The 24,166-nt window shown below is 40.3% G+C and overlaps 1 protein-coding gene across 4 annotated transcripts in view; it reads left to right on the top strand.

The window, feature by feature from the left end:
- The window catches only part of CREB5 (cAMP responsive element binding protein 5), a 415,375-nt gene that overhangs the window by 303,286 nt on the left and 87,923 nt on the right, over nt 1-24,166 (top strand). For all 4 annotated transcript variants that reach the window (XM_054495795.2, XM_054495796.2, XM_063667426.1 and 1 more), the window contains 2 exons: nt 5,517-5,643; nt 11,023-11,133. In XM_054495795.2, coding sequence (XP_054351770.1) covers nt 5,517-5,643; nt 11,023-11,133 — 238 coding nt within the window. The remainder of the gene's footprint in view (nt 1-5,516; nt 5,644-11,022; nt 11,134-24,166) is intronic.

Below are 24,166 nucleotides of genomic sequence, written 5' to 3'. Positions count from 1 at the left end.
TCGGGGTAGTTTCGAACTCCTGAGCTCAAGCTCAAAATGCTAGGATTACAGGTGTGAGCCACCTCACCTGACCAGAAGCACCATTTCTTTGCATAAGCAAATACAAGTGCAATGAGCAAGTATTCTTTTTGTGGTCTGTGTGTGAAATTTTGTTGTATTTAAATGAGAAAGAAGCATGAGTCCCATGGAATGTAAAGCCTTTTTAATCAACTTCTCTTAATTTTTAGGAACACCTTCTATTTGGGGTTTAGTCATGTTTTAAATGCAGTTTTGATATGAAGAACTAAATGCTGGACTGGCTTGATTTCACTAAATGAAGACACTGACCACCTACTGTGTGCCCGATGCTGGGTTAAGCACTATGGATGCTGCAGTGAGCAGTGCATGATACCCTTATCATGATGGAAGTCATAATCTAGTTGGATTAAGAACATCTTGTTTTCAAGTCCTGAAATCTGAATTTTAGAGCTTCAAGAGCCTTTGAGATAGCCTATAGGCTCATCTGTTCATTACAAGATGATGAAATGGAGAGCCTGAAAGTCAAGAGTCTTTTCCCCCAGTCAATAACTTTAATAACAATGACATCTGGATATCCTCCTGCTCCCTGAAGCTTTTTGTTTTTTAATTCTGTTCTCCACCAAGTCCTTACGTTATTATTTTTTAAACTTTTTTTCAAGATTTCTTCGATATCTATGGTCTGTTTTTTGTTTTCTGTTTTTTGGTTTTTTTTTTTGGAGATGAGTCTCACTGTGATGCCCAGGTTCCCAGGTTCCAGGTTGGAGTGCAATGGTGTGATCTCGGCTCACTGCCACCTCCACCTCCTGTGCTCAAGTGATCCTCTCACCTCAGCCTCCAAGCACCACCATGCCTGGCTAGTTTTTGTATATTTTTCTTTTTGTAGAGACAGAGTTTTTCCATGTTACCTAGGCTGGTCTCGAACTCCTGGGCTCAAATGATCCACCCATCTCTGCCTCCCAAAGTTCTGGATTGTAGGCATGAGCCACTGCACCCAGCCTATGGTCTGCTTTTGATGCTAACTAAAAGAAAATAGGAAGATCAATATCTTCCCATCTTCTAACCTACTTTTTTTTTTTCCATTATTGACCCTCTTTCCTTTGCCTGGTCACATACGTGGCAGATCTGTCTGTCCTGAGAGTTTAACAGGTAGTCCCAGTGTGCCACAGATCTTCTGAAGACCTGAGAAAGGACAGCAGGGTGGAGAGACCCCTTCGCACCTTCCAGACAAAAGCACTGGCCTGAGGATAGGCTTTCCCAAGGGCAAAGAAGACCTGTAGACACAGTTCTGGCTTTTCAGACACCCCTAGACAGGAAAACATCCTTTGGGGGGAAAAATGAGGACATGAAATTGCTTGCTGCAGTGACTATCATTCTGTTAAGGACAGTGAAAACACAGTCTGTCATCCTTGACATTTTAATTGAAAGAAAAGCTTACATAGATTTCAACCGTAAGCAGTATGTTTATACAAGTGTAGAAAGAGGAATAATCTGTCAAGTTGGAAAACTCTTAATGCTGCAGGACTCAGTTTAGTAATTGAACAATCCAACATGAGCTCACACATCTTACCTTGTTCCATGCCTCAATAATTTTTAGCAGGAATACTTTACCTAGAGGCATATGGTTATTAAAAGGGAGGCTTGGCCTGCACAAAGTCTGGAGTTATTAGCTCATGGCAACAAGCCTGCACTGGAGAAGGACTGTTGGGTCTTTGTTTTCACAACTTTACTGCAGTTTGCCGTATTATTTTCAGAGTCTAACTGATGTGTTGTTTGGGAGGTTTTGTTTTGTTTTGTTTTAAAGGAAGAAAATGGAATTTCATGTGGATGAGTGAACTCTCACGTTAGCAGTATTGCAGGATTTTACTACTTTATAGAAAGTCCAGGGAGCAGTGTGAATATCAAAGGAAATGAACTGTGAATTTTTTAACATAAAAAATCAATAATAACGTAGTTATGGGAGCCATCCAGGTGTGATGGGGGAAGCCCTATACGGCAAGTTGAGTAGAAGCCCCGTTCCCATTCATGACCCTTGTGACCCTGGGAAAATTTAAATGTCTCTGAATTCAGCAAACTCCTGACTTAAATGGGAAGAATATGATCTAACTACCTCATTGCATTGTTTCAAGGCACATGAAGTTAGGGACAATAAAATGCCTTTAAAAATATGAAGCGTTATTTAAGTGCAATAGAAAAAGTTTTATGAAAGTATAATGTATTAAATAATAATTCTAGTTTCAATATACGCAAAGGGAATTAGACAATGCCACGCTTACTTTAACGGTATGAGCATTCTGGACAAATGATTGTTTCTTGGACCTAGCTACGTAGCTACATGCCTCAGTCTAGTCCTTTATATACCTAGTGACGGGTAGGCACAGGTCATTTAATTTACTTTTTTCAGTTTTTTTAGTTTTAAAAATTCCAGCAAGAAACAGAGAGAAAATTCTGTTGGTTTGGTAGGTGGGGTTTGGGGAAATGATTTATAGAATCTGTGTAGAACAATAACCTCAAAATTATTCAGAATCCAAACATACAGAGATCTCAAATAATCCTTTCCCTTCTATACATTACTAATTCGCCTGATCAGTATCATTAGGAAATTATTATTATAATCCCAAGGGAATCTAGTACCCTGAAAGGCTATCTTAATGAGGAAATACTTGATATTTTAAAATCTGGTAGGTCTCTACAAAGTGTAGAAATAACGTACCTAATAAGAACACTGAATTAAATGAAACATACCATTCCCAAACTATTTATATAACTGAGAGTTTTCCATGGTTTCAGGAAGAATAAAAACTCATTTTAAATGTAATTACTTTTGCATCCCCATTCGCATAACCATTAAGTTGTTTAATTAATTTTTTTCTCTAATTTTTTTTAATTTTTATTTTTTAGTGGGCAATTCCCTGAACCAGAATAGGTTCAGACAGATTCCCTGATTTCTTTTTGAAAAAGAACACCTCAAAAAAATCCTAATGAACAATATTATTTTTCACATGTCCCATTGGAGACATAATGTAAATGATGATAATATGTTGCCCTTTGTCCCGTGAGCGTGATATTGCAAACCAACCTAATAAAAAAGAAATGTTTTTAGCTGTCTTTGCTATAATATTTTTACTTGTTCCTAACTGTCTATACTTAAAACGTTCCCCTCTGGTGACTAGGAATACAAACATATGGTAAAGGGCTGTATGTGTGTATAGATGTATTGTGTACATCTATTGAGATGGATATATAGATGGATGGATAGATGGATGATTAGCTATATGTTGGGGTCCTCTCAATGAATCTTTCTCATTATGGAGGTAGGGAGTTCGGATTATTTATCTTGGATTTGGAAGAACTGACCATTATTAAACCTCATATACTTTGATATTCTACTATTTTCTATTCAGTAAAGTTCCCAAACAAAACATTAAGACTAGAGGTTATCAACAAATTTGGTTGACTGAGCCACATCCTATACCTATCTGACTCAGTCTATCTACCTCTGAAGGAGACTTTAAGACCTAGTGAAGGCACAACCTGCCATGGTATTTTGGAGCAATTGAAACCAGCAGTCTTCTAGATCTGTAAAAGCCAAAGGACCTTCGAAGGCCTTCTTAGTCCTTATTGCCAATCTATACTCCAGAGGTCCAAGAGTACATGTCAAGAAATACCCATAGCACTTCATCTGCTCATCCAAAAGCACTCATCGTTGTTACAAGCTGCTTCCATTAGCCTCTCTGTGTATCTCCTCACATACACATTCTACTAATAAAACTGGGTGTAATTAGTGTACATCTGCATAACCTCTGCAGAAAGGCTTTATATTCTTTTTTTTCTGAGATGGAATCTCACTTTGTGGCCCAGGCTGGAGTGCAGTGGTAGAATCTCAGCTCAATTCTCCTGCCTCAGCCTCTCAAGTAGCTGAGATTACAGACATGCGCCACCACGCCCACCTAATTTTTGTGTTTTTAATAGAGACGGGGTTTCACCATGTTGGCCAGGCTGGTCTCGAACTCTTTATATTCTTTTATATTTTCATATATACACCTATCTAAACTGATCATAAATCTTGACTGATTAATGACTAATCCTTCTATGATGTGTGTGACTCTGGTGGTTAGCTCTATTTCCAAAAGACCTCTTGGGCAAAAAGAGTGGAAAACTTTATCTTCTTTGAAATTGTAACAGGCATGTGAAGGAAGAATATGTTGGCATTCTGTCCCCCACCTCAATCTTCCACTTTTCATGGGAGCCAAAGGAACTCTGGGGAAGCAGCTCCTTCTTCTACTCTGGTTGGGAGCACTAGACAGGGCTGTCTTCTGAAGCACAGGAAAGCATTGCCCTACCCAGAACTTCTCTGTCTGCAACCTTTGCCCAGCACTTAGCACGAGGGAGCCTCTCTCTCTCTCTCGTTCTCCCTCATTCTCTCTCTCTTAAGAGAATGCATTAATTCTGGAAGCACTAGTTTCTAGCATAACATTCAGGATAAGGTTGTTTAACATGGAAGACTCAGAGGTCCTGGGAGGTTTTTGTTTGTTTGTTTTGTTTTGTTTTGTTTGTTTGTTGTTAGGTCTTTAATTTAATGATTTGACATTTATACAGCTCCCCAGAGCAGAAGCATGAGGAGATTGAGAATTTATGTGGGGAGGTCACTTGTTTGCCATTTTTAATAAACACAAATAATTCCCTTTTCCCTCAGCTCCACATTCTCTGGCTCATTAAATCAATTTAAGGCCTTTAAAATTTTTTTCTGGCAAATTGAAGCAAAAGCTCAAACTATGTACAGTACTCCCCCGAGGAGTGCTTACCCAAGTCTTGTAGGTCAGGCCCAAATCGGTTTCTGTGAAACAGCCTAACACCTCGCATTATTATGAAATGAGAGGCTGGTAATTGGAGGCTAGGCTCCGGACTCGCTCTGAGAAAGGCCAGCTGTGCTGCTGCCCCGGGATCCGGCTTCTTTGGTTTGTTTTTTTCCATTCACAGTGGAGAATGCTGAAAAAGTCAGAACAGACTTCTGTAGGGAATTCATGAATGAAGTTTGCTCTGAAAATCCAGAGAGTGAAAGTGTTTCCAGAGCAAAGCCAGGCAGGCTTCCAGGCAGAGGTGTGGGAGAGTGTGGCTAAAATAAATGTACATAGATCTCAGGCTCTAAGACACTTCAGAGGGCTGAGATTTCTGAGTAAACAAAGGATTTCACCACCAAGTTCCTTTCCTAAGATGAGAGAGTTTAGGAGACTTATTGGCTTGTTTCTATTGAACATCAGTTAGATAACAGAGGTCAGGAAATGAAGTGGAATTTGATATATTAACTAGGAAGCAGCAAAGGAAACCAGGCTTGTGTTTTATTTGTTATTATTTCCCTAATATCCTCAATTATGTGACTCTCCCATCAGTGGATCTGATCTGCTGCACATGTGACATTGTTGTCCCTGCTGTTCTGGACACTGGGGAGACAGGGCCAGGGCACCAGGAATCATGTTTGTTTGTTTTTTTCTTTGTCCCAGGCCTGTCCCAGGCTCTCTATCTTCTCTGCTACATCTCCACAACAGACAGAGACAGCCCATGCCAGCCTCCATGCCTGGGACCCTGCCCAACCCTACAATGCCAGGATCTTCTGCCGTCTTGATGCCAGTAAGTGTTTCTGTGTGTCTCACAATAGCTTGTCACTTGCACTGAGGTTTGCCACTCTTGAAAGGGCAAAGGAAACTCTGAGATCCAAGCTGATGGGAAAGAAGGCGGCCGCTTCTGAATGGAGGGTTAAGCTGTGTGCCAGTTTTCTTTGAGGGCCTAGTTGCCCATCCCCAGGCATCATGTTGGCTTCCCCACCCTTCAGTGCTTTGCTATGAGATATGGTCCATGGTGACAAGTGGGCCTGTGACACCCAGGGAATGGAATTTGTTCAGGGAGATGGTGTTTCATATCTACTCCAAAGTCTACAGTTTGGGCTGTATACAGAGTGTCCTTAAATTGCCAGTGAGTGGTCTAACCAGGACTCAGGATAATAACTATAATAATATCAATAACAGTGATCATACATAATAGCTGCTAACATGCATTTATGCATATCATGTTCTGTTGTTCTGTTAATCATGCTAGCAGTATTTATTGAGTGTTTACTGTATGCTAGTCACATTCCAAGCACTTTGTCATCACACAAAACAATTCTACAAAATGGGTATATTACTGTCCCCACTTTTTGAATGAGGAAAGAAAGGCAAGTAACTTGCTCAGCTGAGAAGCAGAGTGGCTGAGTTTTGAACCCAGGAATTCTGGCTCTAGAGCCCACTCTCTTAACTACTATATGATATGCACACACTCTCTCCTTTCCCTCTCACAACAAACCTGTGAGATAGACACTGTTGTTATACCTATTTTACAGTTGAGGAGACTGAGGTATAGACAGGCTGAGTAACTTGGCTAGGGTTACAGAGCTAGTACATGATGGAGGTAGGACTTAGATCCAGGCAGTCCGACTTCTGAGTCTCCACTCATAATCATTATCTAATAACAAACAATAAAAATAATAGATAAGACCAGGTGTGGTGGCTTACGTCTGTAATCCCAGCACTTTGGGAGGCCAAGGCGGGTAGATCGTGAGGTCAAGAGATCGAGATCAGCCTGGCCAACATGGTGAAACCCCATCTCTACTAAAAATAGAAAAATTAGCTGGGCGTGGTGGCATGCACCTGTAGTCCCAGCTACTCAGGAGGCTGAGGCAGGAGAATCGCTTGAACCCAGGAGGCGGAGGTTACAGTGAGCTGAGATCACACCACCGCACTCTAGCCTGGGTGACAGAGCGAGACTCCGTCTCAAAAAACAAAAACAAAAAATAATAACAGATAAACATAGAAGGGAGATGACCAGTTTTCCAGAAGAAATATTTCTCTCCTTCCATGGACCTCTTCCCTGTACCTCTTCTCCATCCTCCCTGGCGTTGTGCTTTGGTGAAGATGGCTGGTGTATTCACAGGGCCACCGGAGTTCTCAGAAGCCCTAGAAGCACTATAACAACTCAATTAAAACCCTCCCCACAACAATATTAACAATGCCTTGCAAACCCTTTTAGCATTTTAAGAAATTGTTTCTATTGTTATTTCATTTTATTCTGACAGCAATCCTGTGGGAATACAGTAGCAGTAATTATTGATACACTCATTTTACAGATGAAAAGCTGAAGAAGAAATTGAAGATAGCTGTCCAATGTCACACAGCTTGTGAGTGAAGAGTTGTGGCTGGAACCCACATCTCAACTGACATTGGGTAGCTCAGATCATCCCAGGTTGAGCAATTTGCTCGTTTATCTAAGTGTAGGCAGGGGAACGGCGAAGGGCCTGCAGACTCAGTTTAGAGAAATGGACTTGCCCACCCTAAATACTGAGTAGTCCAGATTAGAAACAGTCTTTGCAACATTGGACCAGAGGACAGATCACGTTGGTTGACTTTACCTATGTTGCTCTCCTTAGACCCCTTTAGATGAAAGAAAACAGCACCATCAATGCAATTATCCTACATTTTATTCAACCCAACCAATTATGTGAAGACTTCCACCACAAGCTGTCTTCTTTTAGGCTTTAAGTTGTTCCCATCCAAAAATTATTATTTTTTTAGAACTTCTATGCATTGCCCAGAAAAATACCACTGCAGAGACTTTTAAAAAAAAATTTGGCTAAGCTGTGCACCATTCCCAGAGACAAAGATGAGACACTTAGGCTGAAAGGACCCAGAGAAACCACTTTCTACCACATCATTTATTCCTGCAGCTTGACCTCCTGTTAGTGCTTCAGAGTAGCAGCAAAGGTTCAGCTGCATGGTCAAGAGCTCCCAAACCTGTGACATTGATGTATACAGCTGCCATGGCAATAGGTGTCAGTTTAGAGCAGCGATGCTCACCTGGGGGTGATTTTGTCCCCCAGGGGATATGTGGCAATATCTAGAGACTCCATTGGTTGTCACAACCAGGGTTGTGGGAAGGTACAGGCACCTAGTGGGTAGAGGCCAGGGATGCTGCTAAACATCCTACGATGCACAAGACAGCCCCCACGACAAAGGATTATTTAGCCCAATATTCAACAGGCCTCAGGTTGAGAAGCCCTGATCTTGAGTGACATCAATGTAACTAATAAACATTAACTTAAGATCTCTAAAAAGCTTATCGTAAGAGTTCCAGGCCCTAGAAACCTAGGCCCTTTCTTCCTTATTATCATGTCACCAGTTCCTGTACTATAACTTAGGCATTTCAAACCTGGTCACAGGGGAGACTCTTCCCCTAGAGTTTCTGCCCTGGAAGACCATGATTCCCTGGGTATAAAAGATAAGTCTGTGTCTATAAGTGAGGACAAGATTCTTCACTGATTTGTAATGCATGCCGCTGGACCACACATTTTATGAAGTCTAGGTGTGAAACAAAATGATGTATTATTTCATTCATTTACTCATTCATCCATTTCATAAACTTGTTGAGCACCTTCTATGTGACAAGTACTGTGCTGGGTGCTGGGGACAAGATGAAGAACAAGGCAGGCATTGCCTTCAAGGAGTTCACTGGGTTGTGATTTCTTATCTTGAAATTCAAATGCTTTAATAATTTGGAAGTGTGAACGCACATTTATAATTACAAAACCTCACTGAACTACAGACATGCTAGCTCCTGTTTTCCAGTGTGTGCAAAAGGTGAAGTCCTTTACATGGGTATTTTACCTGCAATGCTAAATGTTGCCCAGCATTCAGCAAAGCCACTCCCATCTTCTGGGCTTTTTATTCTAATCAACTCATTAAAGTCAAGCTCCTGGTGCAGACAGAGCCTTATTAGTCCAAAGCACCAAATAGTTATTTTGAAGAGGCTCTTGTTGACACTCTAGGTCTATAAGACAACAGTCATGAAGTTGGAAATGCAATTTTTTAAATAGATAAATCAGCCTGTTTAAAACTGGCATTTTGTGAATCACAGGTTAGGTAGAGACTATAGCTTTTCCAAAAAGTGGGAAGCGTTGCTGACTACAATTCCAGAAGCTGTAAGCAGGCTACTCTTACCTCTTTATATAACTAGTAGCTTGGAAGGCTCTGGACAATTATCTGTACTTCTGAAAGATCCTTCTCTGGCAAACTGGAAGCAAAAGTTATTTTGGAATTTGATTTCCCTCTCTGAGAGGGTCACCAGTTGGAATAAGGGGTCAAATACTATTCCAGCTCTCCCATCCACCAGCCTCTGGAAGGGGAGACAAAAGTAACATGAATTTTTTTAGAGCAATGAAACTCTTGACTTCTTCATGATTTACAACTACAGTGCATGAATGTACTTAATGGCCCTGAACTTAATGTACTTAATGATACTTTTAAAAGGTTAAAATGGTAATTTTATGTTATTTGTGTTTTACCACAATAAAAATAATTTTAAAAATTAGAGTAGCTGTTCAGAGATTTAGGGGGGTGCGTGGGAGTGAACATTTTATTTTACTGAATTGGCAAGGCCTCAAAAAGTTGTACGGAAGTGCTTGGAAATGTACAGAAAATTCACCTTTATTAGCTCCTCTTGAAACAGTTGCACACATCTGCACACTGCCAGATAACTGATCAGCTCATTCAGGCTAAGGTAAGACTGATGGCTCTTATCTGTCACAGGGAGTAGCCACCAGTCAATTGAGAGAAAGCTTTTAGCTAGCACCTCTACTAACCCACAGATTGATGTCATAATTATACCCCTGCTCCGGGGCAGACACAACAGAAATTGCAGTCATGGAATCACAACAAGGGAAGAGACCTTTAAGGGTCATTTAGTTCAATGATCCCACTCAAGCTTCACTCTTGTTCGTGAGATTTCAGTCCTCCACTCTTTGAACACCTCCAATAGCAAGCAACTCCGTATTTTCCAAGACTACCTAGGCTAACTTTAAGCAGAAACCTGGTTTCTTAAAATTTCCAATCATTGTTTTCATTTCCATCCGTTGGCAAATGGAAACACACTTGCATTGAAGAATCTATTCTTGTTCCCCTGAGGAAAGTCTAATTCTTTTCTGTGTGATTTTAGTATTAAGTGTACTTGATTTATTCTGATTCTTTTGAAAGTGTTAATTTTCCACCAAATGGAAAATATTATTAATCAAACACACCCTTCCTGGATGGAAGTAGACATTTTGCTGTATTTACTTCTTAATAGGCGCACCCTGGAGATTAAAATGCCAGAACTCGATTCAGGTATTTGAACGATGTTCATTTTAGACACAATGGCAGGCCAGCAGGAATACAACGTGAGAGCGGCCATTCATGTGAAATACAAAACCCTCAGCCGCTTTCTTCACCTACCCAAAGACTTAGCCCTGCTATGAAGCCAGACCTGAAACTGCGGCTGCGTAGAGTAACAGGGTAACAAGGAAGAAGAGATGCACTGGGCAGCAGCTCAAATGCCTGGCTGGATCATAATGATTGTATTTGTGAACTAGGGTGACAGGAAGGCCCACCACTTCTGAGAGTGTTGCTTTTAAAACTAATTATTTTGATTGCCCAAAAGATTTATGTTTACTGTATAAAATTTAGAGAGAAAAAAAGCCATAGATATCCCAAGTTAACCATTTGGTATATTATTTATCCTTTCATAGTAAGTAAACTTGGTGATTATATTTAGTGGAGTTACTTGAAATAGATCATTTAGTTTTCCTATAGCTTTTGTATGGATATATTATTCTTTACAGCCATACAAATAAGCACTATTGGTGGTAGTTGGAGTATTTACAAAAGTGGAAATATTTGGTAATTTTATTTGAAAGTGATCTGCCATGACAATGTAGTGCTCTTTGCCCTGGGGCACCCTTCATAGAAGCACAGCTTTGGATGATTCTTTGAGGTGCTTGGGTTCAAGGCTCAGGAGGGCTTTGCTTACCGCACACCAAGCCATAGGCCTTCTCAGGATTTCTTCAAAGAAATACTAAACGATCCATTGGACAGAAAAGTACAGCTTTGTCTAATGACCTAGACTGCCTTTTGCAGACTTCTAATTCTTTTCTTTCCTTTCTCTTAGATGGAGAGACAAATGTCAGTGAACTCCAGCATCATGGGGATGCAAGGTCCAAACCTCAGCAACCCCTGTGCTTCTCCCCAGGTCCAACCAATGCATTCAGAGGCCAAAATGGTAAGTAACAGTTATAATCACCCTTTCATTATTCTGTGACTTTTTCTTTTGACTTTGACTCTGACTCCAAAACCTTAGTTAAGCTGGGTAGAGGGCTCCATCTTTGTTTCGGTGAATGAAAGGCAGTGCAGAGACTGCCTCTCTTTTTGAGGATGTTTGTTACAGAGCCTTGGCGTCAGATAATCATGTAACAAGCCCTAGATTGGCATGTGGTGTTAATGAAAGGAACATTTAGGAGTTTTGGTAGATCCATACAAGTTGGGGTAGGATATACCCAAGCATGTATATATTTGCTCAACATGTGAAATAATAAAAATAATACAAAACTACTCATTCTTCAAGGTAGTTACAGTTTCAATGCCACTCTTCCTGTCCCCATGTTCATTAAGACAGAAGCTTGATGCTTAAACACACACTGGTATGAAAATGTTTTGTGTTTTCTGTTATATTGTCAGAAGTGACATTGATTTGATAGGATGAGAGCCTTATTTTCTTGTGACCCTTACTGAAAGGCATGATTTCAGGTGAAAATCTTCAGTGATTTTTAACATATGTTACATGTTTGCAGTAAGGTCAGTCTTTCCAATCACAGATAGAGTTATGCATCTATATTCTACCAAATATTAGGAAAACCAATGCAATACGTGTCTGTCTTTGCAATATAAAGTAAGCTTGGTGATTATATTTAGTGGAGTTACTTGAAATAGGTCATTTAGTTTGCATATAGTTTAATGCTCATACCACAATTAATAAGGTATCACATGACTACAAAATACACTGCAGCAAACTTTCTAGCATCTGATATTGGATAAGGATAGCTTTTGCTAGAAGTTGGAGATTAATCTGGTCTGCTGACTGGCAGCATTAGAGACTGTATCTGATGGTTGGTGTGAGGATGTTGTTGACAGTTCTGAAAGTTAGCCATCAGTTCCTGTGCAGGGTGGAGTCAGACCCAGTGACTTCCTTTTCAATGTCAGCAAGAGTTTTCTCATGCCTGCTTTGGTCACTTTCTCTTGGAAACTTCACGCATTTGACTTGCAGCTTCTTGACCCGAGGAATCAACTGAGCTCCCAGTGTTGGCTACCTTGGGCAAATAAAATCTGTGGTCGAGAGAGTTCTCTTTGCTGTGCCATAGTCCCTGTGATGTGCCAAATGGCACCAGCATTTGCAGCAAAGCTCGTTAAATCTTTTTGGAATCGGCAAATATTTTTTCAACTTGAGCCCTGCTGAGCCAAACCAAATACTTGCTGGCAGAATAAAGTTCAAACTGGCAACTGTTTTGGAGACCAAAGTAATGCCATATATCTTTTCTTAAAAAAAAAAAAAAAAAGAAAGAAAGAAAGAAAGAAAAGAAAAAATGAACTGTGAAAGTACTTAAGAAAAATAAATGTAAGTTCTTCATGTATATGAATAAATACTCAGGGTCAGTGTCTGAGATGTTACTCCCTCTGGTTTACTTCGGAATCTTCTTATCTGCTTCAGGGTCTGTACCTTTTGGAGGGACCTTCCAGATAGATGTTAGGTAGATTCTAAAACACAATTCCAAACTGAATTTCTCTGCCAGTTGATTGTCACTGGATTTTATGCCACTGCTTGACTCACAAGTGTCCTTCTTCTCTTCTTGCTGGCAAAGAAGGAAAATGCTTCCAAAGGTGGTATAGGTTTATACTTATTTATATGTATGAAATAAATCATATGATTTGGCAAATGAATAGTGAATCATGTCAGCTGGAAACAAAGGGAACTGGTCTGTACTTATAAAAATAGTTTTACCCCACAAATGTTTGTTGGGTTAAATTTACTGAGTAAGCACACCACGAGGCTGATTCATGTTCTAAGAAAATGAATATTTCCAGGTCCACAGCATCTGAGCTAATGAACTCTATCATAGGGTTAGGGCTTAGGGAGTACAGCTATTCTCTGCCCCAAGCTCCCACCTCTACCCCTGTTATTGCCAATACATCAATTTGAAGGGAAAAATGGTAGCATTGGCTGCTCATGTTTGAAAGAATAGCACTGGAAAAATGTTAAGTGAATTTGAATATGTCACTCAGCATCTCTGTTCTTATTATGCTTGCATTTTTACTGGAGAATTCAGTTATTGCCATATACTAACCATATAGTATTTTCTAGCAGCTTTGGGCTGCTCAGATGAAAAGCTTTTATGAAATACAAAGTAGTGAAGGAAAAAAAAACTTGCATGATTTTAATGTCAGCCAGAGCCTCCCCAGGTTTCTCTGAACTATGGCTTTGTTGTTCTATGCCTAATTTTCTTCCTGTGTAAGACTGGAATGGATTCCAGATTTCAACTAAAACTCTTGTTTCACTGTTTTCAAGGACTTTTCCAAAGGTCACACATGGACTATTGTGATGAATGCACTCTGCAGGGTGTGTTCCCAGAGCATAGAAGTAACCAGAGAGCTGCAAGGGAGGTGTTGCCCACACCAAAACACTGCAGACTTATTCTCCTGGGGACAGTGCTGTCAGAGTGTCCATTTCAAGCTCCCTGTTGGCCACAGACAAAAGCCATTATCCTAAATCTCTGGTGAAACTTGGAGGTCTTGGAAGTGGACAAAAGTTTAAGACAGGATTGCTTTAAATGTGCAACTTTGTTAGAATTTTTCTGAGTAGTGATTGCCCATTAGAATGCATCTATTTTCTTTGCTCCAAATTAGTAATTTCTATTGTGAGAGCAAGCAAACCCAGTGCCTTTATCAAGTTCTCCAGTGCATTAATCTAGGACATCCTAGATCAAGAAGCACATGTGCAAATATTTTGATTTAATGTACATTAGTATCAATGTACTGTAGCCACATCTGTCCAAGCTATTTTTATCATAATTCTGGCTAATTATAATTTCATTTTATGGATTCATTTTCTGAAGAATTAAGTCAACAGACATGGCTTCACAATGCACATACCGCGTTTCTTTTGGGGGTCAGAGCAGACTCAGAGCTCTGAGAGCCTTCTGTTTTTCTAACCTCTCAACATCATAGGCCTTCTAGATCATAAACTTCTAGATTCCTGGGAGCAATGTGTGTCTTAGATGAAAGTGGGATCTGCTAGAAAGAAATTCACTGATAGATACCTGGTGGACATTTTTAACATTCAAAGGGGAAAAGGAGGAAAGGAGGGGGTAGGGGAAATGCAAACCATACTGGGACACATTTCCTGTCTCTACATCATGCAAATGATTTTGTAGTAATGTGGTTATGGTGTTCTCAGAGTTATGTAGATATGTGTTCATTTCTATTTATGGGAATTAGACCAATTCTATTAAGCTTTGAAAGAGGTTTTTGTTTTTATTTTAAAGAAACCAGTAACAATTTGGAAGCTAAATAAGCAGTGAGGGTTAGGGGTGGAGACGTGGCCATACACCTGTCTTGTGTCTCATTAACTATGAGGTGGCTACCACTATATAGGATGGATTAAAATGATGGAGGGCTCTGAGCACTCTGCCTAGGTTTCACCTTAAGTTTATTCAGAGTTAGTGAAGGCTAGGGAGTGTTGATACTAGGAATGATAATAGGAAAAAGATATGTACAGATGTGACCTGATTTTCTCCTCAGTATAGCCCCACAACAGAGATATTGTCCCTGTTTGTTTGTTTGTTTGTTTGAGGCAGGATCTCACTCTGTCACCCTGGTTGGAGTGCAGTAGCATGACTATGGCTCACTGCAGCCTCGAATTCCTGGGCTGAAGCAATCCTTACACCTCAGCCTCCTGAGTAGCTAGGATTACAAGTGTGCACCTAGCTAGATTTTTTGTTGCTGTTGTTGTTGAGACAGGATCTCACTATGTTGGCCAGACTGGTCTCAAATTCCTAGCCTCAGGAGATCTTCCTGCCTCAGTCTCTCAAAGTGTTGGGATTATAGGCATGAGCCGCCATGCCTGGCCTATTGTCCCCACTTTACAGCTGAGGCAACTGAGGCTACAAACGGTTAATAAAACTGGCCCAGTGACACACCACTTAGCAAAGACTAAAGTTTCAGACTTCAGTAACAAAGCTTTTTGATCACAACATTGATCCTTTGGATAAAAATATCATATGGCTACCAGATAGATGTCAGTAACCAGCAGATTAAATCCGATTCCCTTGGGTTAATTTATATTTACATAAAAATGGGAGACAAGGATGGCAAGGATAGTTTATACCTCCAAATAACCCGGAAAAGATGTAGAGTGGTTAGCAGCATTCCCCCTTGGTTTAAACAGGACTCTGTAGCCTCACTAACTGGTACAGCTTCACTATTCTTTATCCAAACACATTCTTGTCTTGACTTTTCTTATTTTACACCTGTGTCTCTCTCACTTGATTGATTGAAAGCTCCTTGAAGATAATCTTTGCATCGTGCAAGCAAGCTCCTTGTGCTGAGAAAGGCCCCATGAATGAGAAACGAATTTAATTGAGTTGAGTTGAGTTGAATTAAAATAATGGGAAGGAACCAACCCTAACAAAGGTGATGAAGGTGGGATGAAGTGGGATAAATCCAGATGAATTCTAAGCTAAGTAATCAGCCTATCAGGAGTAGCTGACTTCATTTGATTTCTTTGAAAAATACCTAAATCTGTCATATTTTTTTTTCCTGGAGAGAAAAGCAGTATGTCTGTTACTTTGAAAACAGAAGTTGGAATGTCATTGTCCTCCTTGGAGTTGAGTATCAATACTAAATGCCATTTCTTCCATTGTGTTGGACTGGTCATGCTGTATTTTGATCATTTATTGTCAATACCTTGTCTATAGTTAGGTTTGCAATTTATTGAATAGATACATAAGTACATGCATTAATGAATCAATGAAAGAAGCTAAAAGGATGAGAAAGACAAGGCATCTTAGAAATGGAGACTACTTAGTTATAACCTTCTCCAATTCCCTCTTTTCACAAGTGAGGACACCGAGGCCCGCTAAAGATTTAGGGAGATAAAGCCATATTTTAAACACAAAACTGGACCCTGAGCTTGGGCCTTCACATTTCTACCTAGAATTGTGATTTCTCTGTCAGCTGCACTGATACATTACTAACAGTGCTTCTGTTGGCTCGTGGTTTCCTCTGCACAGCCTGGCAGACAAGAACTAGGGAGGTATGGTGAGCAACCCATGGTTGCATATCCACTTTGTTTTGAATGTCAACCTGGGTGTGTTTGTGTTTGCCTTTCCCCTCCCTAATTATCGAGCTGGATAACTGTTTGCCTATGGTGCCCCTTGGCCACCCACTGTCCAACAGATAAATCACAGAGGAGCCTGGCTCCAGATGGAGTTGCCTGGAAAGCTTATACACATGAAAAGACAGTCTCCAGGTAACATCTCTCTGGCACTCCTGAAAAATGCAGTTCTTCGATTTGCCTATTTGCTTTAATCATCCCCAGCTTCACTTCCTAAAAGTCCAGGAATAAAAAGCAATGGATGAATAGGCTGTCTGCTTCTCAGAGGCTTTGTGACCAGGAAGGAAGTGCTATTGACTTTAAAGAAGCTCTCATCAACTTTTGAATCATGCCAGCAGCCATGTGACCCTGTAGCCTGTGATCAAAACATGATAGTGATGGGCTGAAGTAAGATGACCACGTTTCTCAGAATGCTCCTCCCTCATTGCTGTGAAAACCACTGTCCACCATGCAGATGAATAGGAATTACGTAAGATTCCATGACAACAGCAGCAACAATAACAATCTACACTCTTACTTGTGTGTATGCTGTGTCTCACCTTAAAAGCGATTTTCCTTCTTAAAACACCATGGTAGAAAGTAGTTATTGCCAGCCTGAATCAAGCACTTATGTATGTGGTAGGAGCTATGTTAAGCATCTTGCAATATATTCTCAATTTTTAGAACAATTTGATGAGGTAGATATTCTTTTTTCTTTCTTTTTTTGTTTTTTGAGACATCCTGCTCTATCAACCAGACTAAAGTGCAGTGGAGGAACCATGGCTCACTGCAGCCTCAAACTTCCAGGCTCAAGTAATCCTCCCACGTACTAAGTGGTGCAGCTAGTAACTAGGACTGCAGATGCGCCACCACACCCAGATAATTTTTTTTTTTTTTTTTTTGAGACAGAGTCTCCCTATGTTGCTTAGGCTCATCTTGGAACTCCTGGGTTCAAGCAATCCTCGCACTTCAACCTCCCAAAGTGCTAGGATTACAGGCGTGAGCCACCACGCTTGGCCCAGATACTGTCCTTCATCTTATTTTACGAGTGAATAAACTGAGAGGTTGGGTATGTTGTAGAGCACGCAGTTGGTAAAATATGGTCTGGGATGTGAACCCAAGCACTGGGCTCCTGGTTCTAGCCCTTAATTGTAATGTTTAGCCAGCAGTAGGGATTGTTATCCTATGAGTTTACATTAGTAGAGCACTTTACAAATTGCAAAGTGCTTCCATGTACATCATATTGTTGGGGCTTCATAGCAACCCTGTAGGATCAACAGGGAAAATTACTATGCTTCTTTTATAGACACAGAGAAGTTAAGTGGCTTTTCCAGGATCACTCAGTGGCATAACCAGGACCTGAGCCCAGGTCTTCTTTGATTTTTGTCCTGTTTCTATTATATCATGCTATCCCTGGCGTTCCCTTGGTAACTTATTCTGAATAAAAGCGTGCCTTTATAAAAATAAAGCTCAGTTGTATAAAGTAAGATTAGGCTCAAATTAGTAGCTCAGGCCCCACCACCTCTTTGCTTATGCCTATTAAACTCTCTAGACCTCATCAACTAAATATTGGAAAGGAGTCTTCTCTATATCTCTGTCTGGCTGAGACAAGTGCTGAATTTGAGTTTAGCTATTGTTATTAAAGAATTAAAAGCGATAGCACTTTGAGACTAACACTGAGAGCTAACAGAAGCCCCATCTCCTTTCTGCTGGCTGGAAGTATGACCTTTTATATGCTATTGCCACTTTGCCCATTTAAACTGTAGAAAGTTTAATTTAGGAATATATCATGTCATCTTAAAAATAAAATGTAAATGATTAGATTATGAGCTCATTGATAAGAGAAGGGCTAGCAACCATCTATTTATATTTCTACAGAAAAGAATAAGTTCTTACAGAGTTTGTATTCCATGACCTGATCAGAACTCCAAATACAAGAGAATATACATTTGATTATGTGTCTTGAAAACAAGAATTGAGAGATGATTAATTGCCTATGAATCACCAAATTCCAAAACAGGAAGGGAGTTCAGGGATTCTTTTGGCAAAATCCTTTCTTTTGAGAAAAAAAGGCCTGAAGTTCAAGTTAATAATTTGTCTAAGGTCAAGAAGCTAATGAATGGAAGAAGGAGAATTAGAACCCGGCTTCCTGATCTTCAAGTGTGTTGAACTTCCCTCTGTATATACTATCAAGGTTTGATGGGGAAAGTCATCTGCTGGTTGCTGTGAGAGTGACCTTTCTAAGGTGATAGCTTAAGAAGCATTTTCTGCAATTTGGTTATTGAAGCAAAGTACACAGGGGTGAAAGAGGCCAATCAGCTTTTCCCTTCTAAGTCAACTGGGAATTGAAGCTGATCATCAAATTGCCCAAAGGAATGGGCTCAATTCTCTATGATTCTTCCAGAGACTTGGTGGTCTTGACTTGGCTTATTTGCCAGCCAGCGTATGAACACATGCTGAGGATTTCATCCCTTGGCACCTAGTACAAAATGCCTTGGTTTTGCTTGTCACCAACCCAAATCCCCATGTTTTCTCGCTGTTTTCTTTGTGCCTGCATGGATCTTCCTCGGGTTCTAGAGCTCCACGTCATGCTGGGTGTGGAGTGGTGAATGAGCCCACTGCTTGCACAAGCACAGAGGGGTTTTGAAATGCCCCTTTCTATCCCATCTTTTCTCTGGGCCCTACCTTCTCCACCCTCACAACCGGCTCCTCCTACACACACTCAGACATTCTCCTAGGACTCATTGTCTTCTCAGTTTTATTTCTTTCTCTTTCTGCCAGTATCCACCCTGTTTTGGTAACCACGGCAACTGGTGAAATACAATCCCAATATTTGCTAGCTGCCTCTGTCACCCAGCCCAGCACGCGCATTGCTGGGTCTTGTTTTTATGTTTGTTTAATGTTCCTGAGCCTGAATTCAGATGCATCTGGGCAAAAAAAAACTGCATATGGTTTGGATCAGAACACCCCCTCTCAGACAAAGTTTTCAAGAGCCTCTTTCTTGTGTATTTGTGGACATGTGAGCACGCGTGTGTCCCTGTCTGCTTTGGAACATTGTGCGAATAAGTTCAGCTGTGTCAGAAAAGCCAGGGGAAAAAAAGGAAATTTAACAATCTTGTTACAGGGAAGTTCTGCTTTGCAGAGATATATTTTGGTCATTTTCTTGGAATGTTTGTAGCTTACACTTCCAAGATTTTTGCCAGCACAGTTAATAATGAAAGTTTACTTTGCACTTTGGGATGATGACTCTGTCTTGCTTTTTTTTTTTTTTGTGGGAAGCACAGAAGATCTATCTGGAAATTTGTGCCTTGATAGGGATGGAAGGTGGGGCATTCAGGTAGACAGAGGAGGCAAAGTTTTCCTAAAGGTTTAGGGTTTTTTTTTTTTTTCTTAAAACCCAAGAATCCAATCTTGAAGTTTAAACTACAAAGAGTATGTTTTCCTTTTTGATATCCTTTTAAAATTGTCTTTTTATCACTTGTTTGAGAAGCTGAATTGTACTAAATGATTGTTGTATTGCTGTAGTATGAATAAGATGAATCATTAGCTTCGCAGGATACTTAGGTCCCAGACAATAAAGGCATGCCTCAATTATTTTTATTTCAAAACTGTATACACAGTCCCCAGGACAGAAGTGTTCAAGGAGGATGAGATTTTAATCCAGCTGTGGCTTTGTATTCCAGAGATTAAAAGAGCAACCAGAGATCCAAGTCAGTAACCTTGATTTCAAAACAGAGCCAGGATCTGAGGTGTAAGGAGCACACTTGGGTAGAATTTCAGAGCTGGTAAAGTGTTTCACATGCACCCTTTTCTGGAACTTCCTTCTCCCTTTTGGCACCTTGCATAGGAACATGCCGCACCCATGTTTCCAAGGTACCTGAGCCTCAGTTTGGTCCAGTGTTCCTGCCAGCCCCTTCTCCTCCACTTATCTCTGCACACCATGATCTTGCTCCAGGAGCCCCTCTCAGGAGCCCGGCATTTTCCTGAGGGCTTCTTGCTGGCTCTGGCTGCCCTGCCTAGACTTGCATACAATCCCTGTTTGCTGCTGCAAACTCCACTCCTTTTGTCAAGACTCAGCTCAAATGTACCTTTCCTGTGAAGTCGTCTTGCCTTCCCCAGGTGGGCAGGAGCCATGCCTTCTTCTAGGACAGACTCCACTTGCACTGTTTGTCTCTTCCTCATGGAGCTTTACTGTGTTGTCATTGTCCATGGACCTGCCTCGCCGCCAGCCTGCAAGCTCCATGAGAGCTGGGGCCAGTTTGATTCAGCTCCATGTCCCCAGTTTGCCATCTCTCCTGTACTTGCTAGGTGCCCAGTAAACACTTGCTGATAGAATGAAGGAAGAAAAGTCTGATAAACTAATTGAGATGGTGTTACTGTGATTTAATATGTCATCCCACACTGTGGGCTACTTTTTAAGTTCCAGGGAGAAGATAAGACTGAAATCATAATTTAATTCTACCATTTAATCGTAATGATAGAATTCAAGGACCTGTGATAAGTAGGTGGGAGAGAGACACTGAACAGGTGTGAATTCTACCCCAAATTCCCCAGATCTCTACGTTGGTACCTGGGGGCTCTGCCAGCCACCGTCAAGTGAAGCTCTGCAGAGAAGCCCTGCGTGAGGCCTCCTGACCCCTGGTGTGGCACCATCTGAAGGTGTGGTAGCCTTATATCAAATGCTTTAGCACTTTAGTACTGAAATCCCCTTGCTGCAGGCCCAAGGCTTCAGTATTAAAAAATAAATAAAATAAAATAACAAACAAAAAAACCAGGTTAATGGATTCCAATATAGTTTTGATCCGAACACATAGGTGTAAACTAAACTTTTTGCCTTTAATACAGAGAGGCAAAGAAATATGTTAAAATGAAAATTTCCTTTGCCTTTTTTCTCTGTTCATATATGTAATACATCAAAATTGGGTACTAAATATACAGTTTATATCATGCTTTTAAAAATGTTATGAGTATTTTTTCCTATCAAGTGTCTTTTGAAAACATTTTAATAATTATCTAATTTATCTTATGGGGTATCACTTAAAAATTTAACTATTTCCTCATTTCTATTTCTGGATATTTGAATTTTCTCTACTAGAAATAGTCCTTTGACTATAAAAATTAGAAAGATAAAAAAAATCTGAAACTAATTACATCTTTACTTAGTTCCTTAGGATAGATTTGCAGAATTAGGATTAACAGGTCAAAGGGAATAAACATTATAACCCTTCCAAATTTCTTAAAATTTATACTAAATTGTATTTATTTCTATAACGAGGAGGATGTTCATCTCACAGCATTTTCAGAAATATTTAACATCATTTTAAGCAAGATTTTCCCAATTTTTGTTTGCATTTCTTACATTATAGGTAATGTTGAAAGTTGTCTTAAATATTTTTTGGCCGCTTGATTTTATTCTTTGATAAATTACTTTAAGGTGAAGGTGATTTTTCTTACTTGTGGTCAGTACCAGAATCCAGGGAACTAGTAATAGAGCAAATTGTCCTTCCTCTGCTGCATTTTGAAAATTCTTACTAATTAACCAGCTTCACCACCTTACTTTACTAGTTATACTTTCATTCTCTAAGACTAAATGCATAATTTAAAATACACTTAATCTTTTTTTGTTTTTTTGTGTGTGGATTTTTTGTTTGTTTTGTATTACTTTTTTTGCTTGGAAGCAGTGTTTAGAGATTTGTTTTTATTCTAATCTTAAGCTTTCCGATTTTTATAGTTATACCACTTATGTGATACAAAAATATTGGCTTCTCCAGGATTATTACTGTGCCTCTTCCACATTTTCTGTGTTTATCTAACCAAGCCTTTGATTATTTAAATATATGCCTAAGTATCTGAAATAAATCAGAGATGTGTTTGTGTCATTCACAATGTTCTGAGGTAGGATTACAGGGCTCCTGCTCTTATCCCATTTATGACAAATCAATCTCTGGCTGTTTTTATTTCCTCAGTCACTATGTAAGTATATAGATTTATGTTAGTTAAACTTTATCATTATCATTGGGTGGGTAAGTGTTGCTGACTCCATTCTCAAGCAAGAAAGTTAAACAGAAAATATAAGGAGTATAAGTGTTATTAATGGAGTATTATTTTAAAGTTGAGTGAGTCCTCTGTTAACCAGGTTGTAACCTCCTTACTAGTGTCTAGGCTCCCTGAGGGGGAGGGATCTGAATACCTGGCATATAGTTGCTAGAAAATATCTATTTATCAAATGAATAAATATGACAAACTAATTATATAATAGTATTAAACATGCACTGAGTGGTAATCATGGGCCATATTACTGTGTGCTTCCTCTCTCTCTTTTTTTTTTAATGGAATTTTGTTCTGTTATCCCTGCTGGAGTGCAGTGGTAGAATCATAGCTCACGGCTGCCTCAAATTCTTGGGCTCAAGCGATTCTCCCACCTCAGCTTCCCAAGTAGCTGGGACTACAGGCAGATGCCACCCTGCCCAGCTATTTTTAAATTTTTGACAGAGACAGGGTCTCGCCATGTTGACCAGTCTCAAACTCCTGGCCTCAAGCGATCCTCACATCTGGGCCTCCTAAAGCTCTGGGATTACAGGCATGAGCCCCAACACCTGGCCCTGTGTGCTTGCTATGTGGTAAGGAGTCAACAAGGAACTACACACAAAGCACTATATGGTTTTTTGTTTGTTTGTTTTGTTTTGTTTTGAGACAGAGTTTCGCTCTTGTTGCCCAGGCTGGAGTACAGTGGTGTGATCTCGGCTCACTGCAACCTCCGCCTCCCAGGTTCAAGCATTTCTTCTGCCTCAGCCTCCCGAGTATCTGGGATTACAGGCATGCGCCACCACGCCCGACTAATTTTGTATTTTTTGTAAAGACAGGGTTTCTCCATGTTGGTCAGGCTGGTCTCGAACTCCCGACCTCAGGTGATCCGCCCGCCTCAGCCTCCCAAAGTGCTGGGATTACAGGCGTGAGCCACTGCGCCCAACCCCACACAAAGCACTCTGTGCACGTACGTATACTATCTTCTTTAATTATCTCACTCTCCTATGAGGTGGGTGTCCTCATTTTTGTAGACAAATGAACTGATGTACAGGGGACAGTGCCTGGGACAGTGCCTGGGATCATTTAGCCAGCAAGTGGCCAACCAAGGATTTGAACCCAGCTCTGGTTTCAAATCTCACATTCTTAGTAACCCTAGAGGACTAGCTGACCCTTCCATGCTGTCTTTGCTTTGGTTACCTTAAAGCAACATGGTGACTGGATTTCAGGAGGTGTGGACACATGGAAGCAGTGACAATTAGCCAGCAAATATTTATTATCCATGTCAACTATGTACTTAGGCTCTCTCTCTCTCTCTTTTTTTTTTTTTTTTTTTTTTTTTTTTAACAGTAGGCCCCTGATGTTCCTCTGTGGGTTTTTCCTGGCCATGTTATGAATCCCTAGAACCATGCATGGAGCACATCATTTCCCTGAACCCAGGGCAACAAGTGGGGAACACAACCACATTGTAATCCTGACCCCAGATGGAGAGCCAGGCTGATCATCCTGTTCCCACCCAGACCTGTGGAGCAAATGCAGCTCAAATCTATACCCCAGTGGAAGCTCAAATCACTATAGGTCATGGAATTTGGGGGTTATTTTTTAATATTTGAAATCTTGAATGTTAAATTGGAAAATACCAAGTCTCTGTATCATTAACAATAATGTTAATAATGACCACTAGCTCATATTTTAAGAACTAGGAAATGTTTTCATACCTTTCACATAGACAATAGGCTACCTTTTCAGGGAAACCACAGCTCTCAGTTGGAATTAAGAATAAAATTTTTTGTTGTTGTTGTTCTTTTGAAGAAGCAAGGTGAGGCATTGATTGAAAACAAAAACAAGGAATCAGACTACCTAGCTT

This window comes from Pongo pygmaeus, chromosome 6, assembly GCF_028885625.2.
Source record: "Pongo pygmaeus isolate AG05252 chromosome 6, NHGRI_mPonPyg2-v2.0_pri, whole genome shotgun sequence".
NCBI classification, from domain to species: domain Eukaryota; kingdom Metazoa; phylum Chordata; class Mammalia; order Primates; family Hominidae; genus Pongo; species Pongo pygmaeus.
Note: the sequence above shows the minus strand (reverse complement) of the source record. Positions and strands in the feature narration are given on the sequence as shown.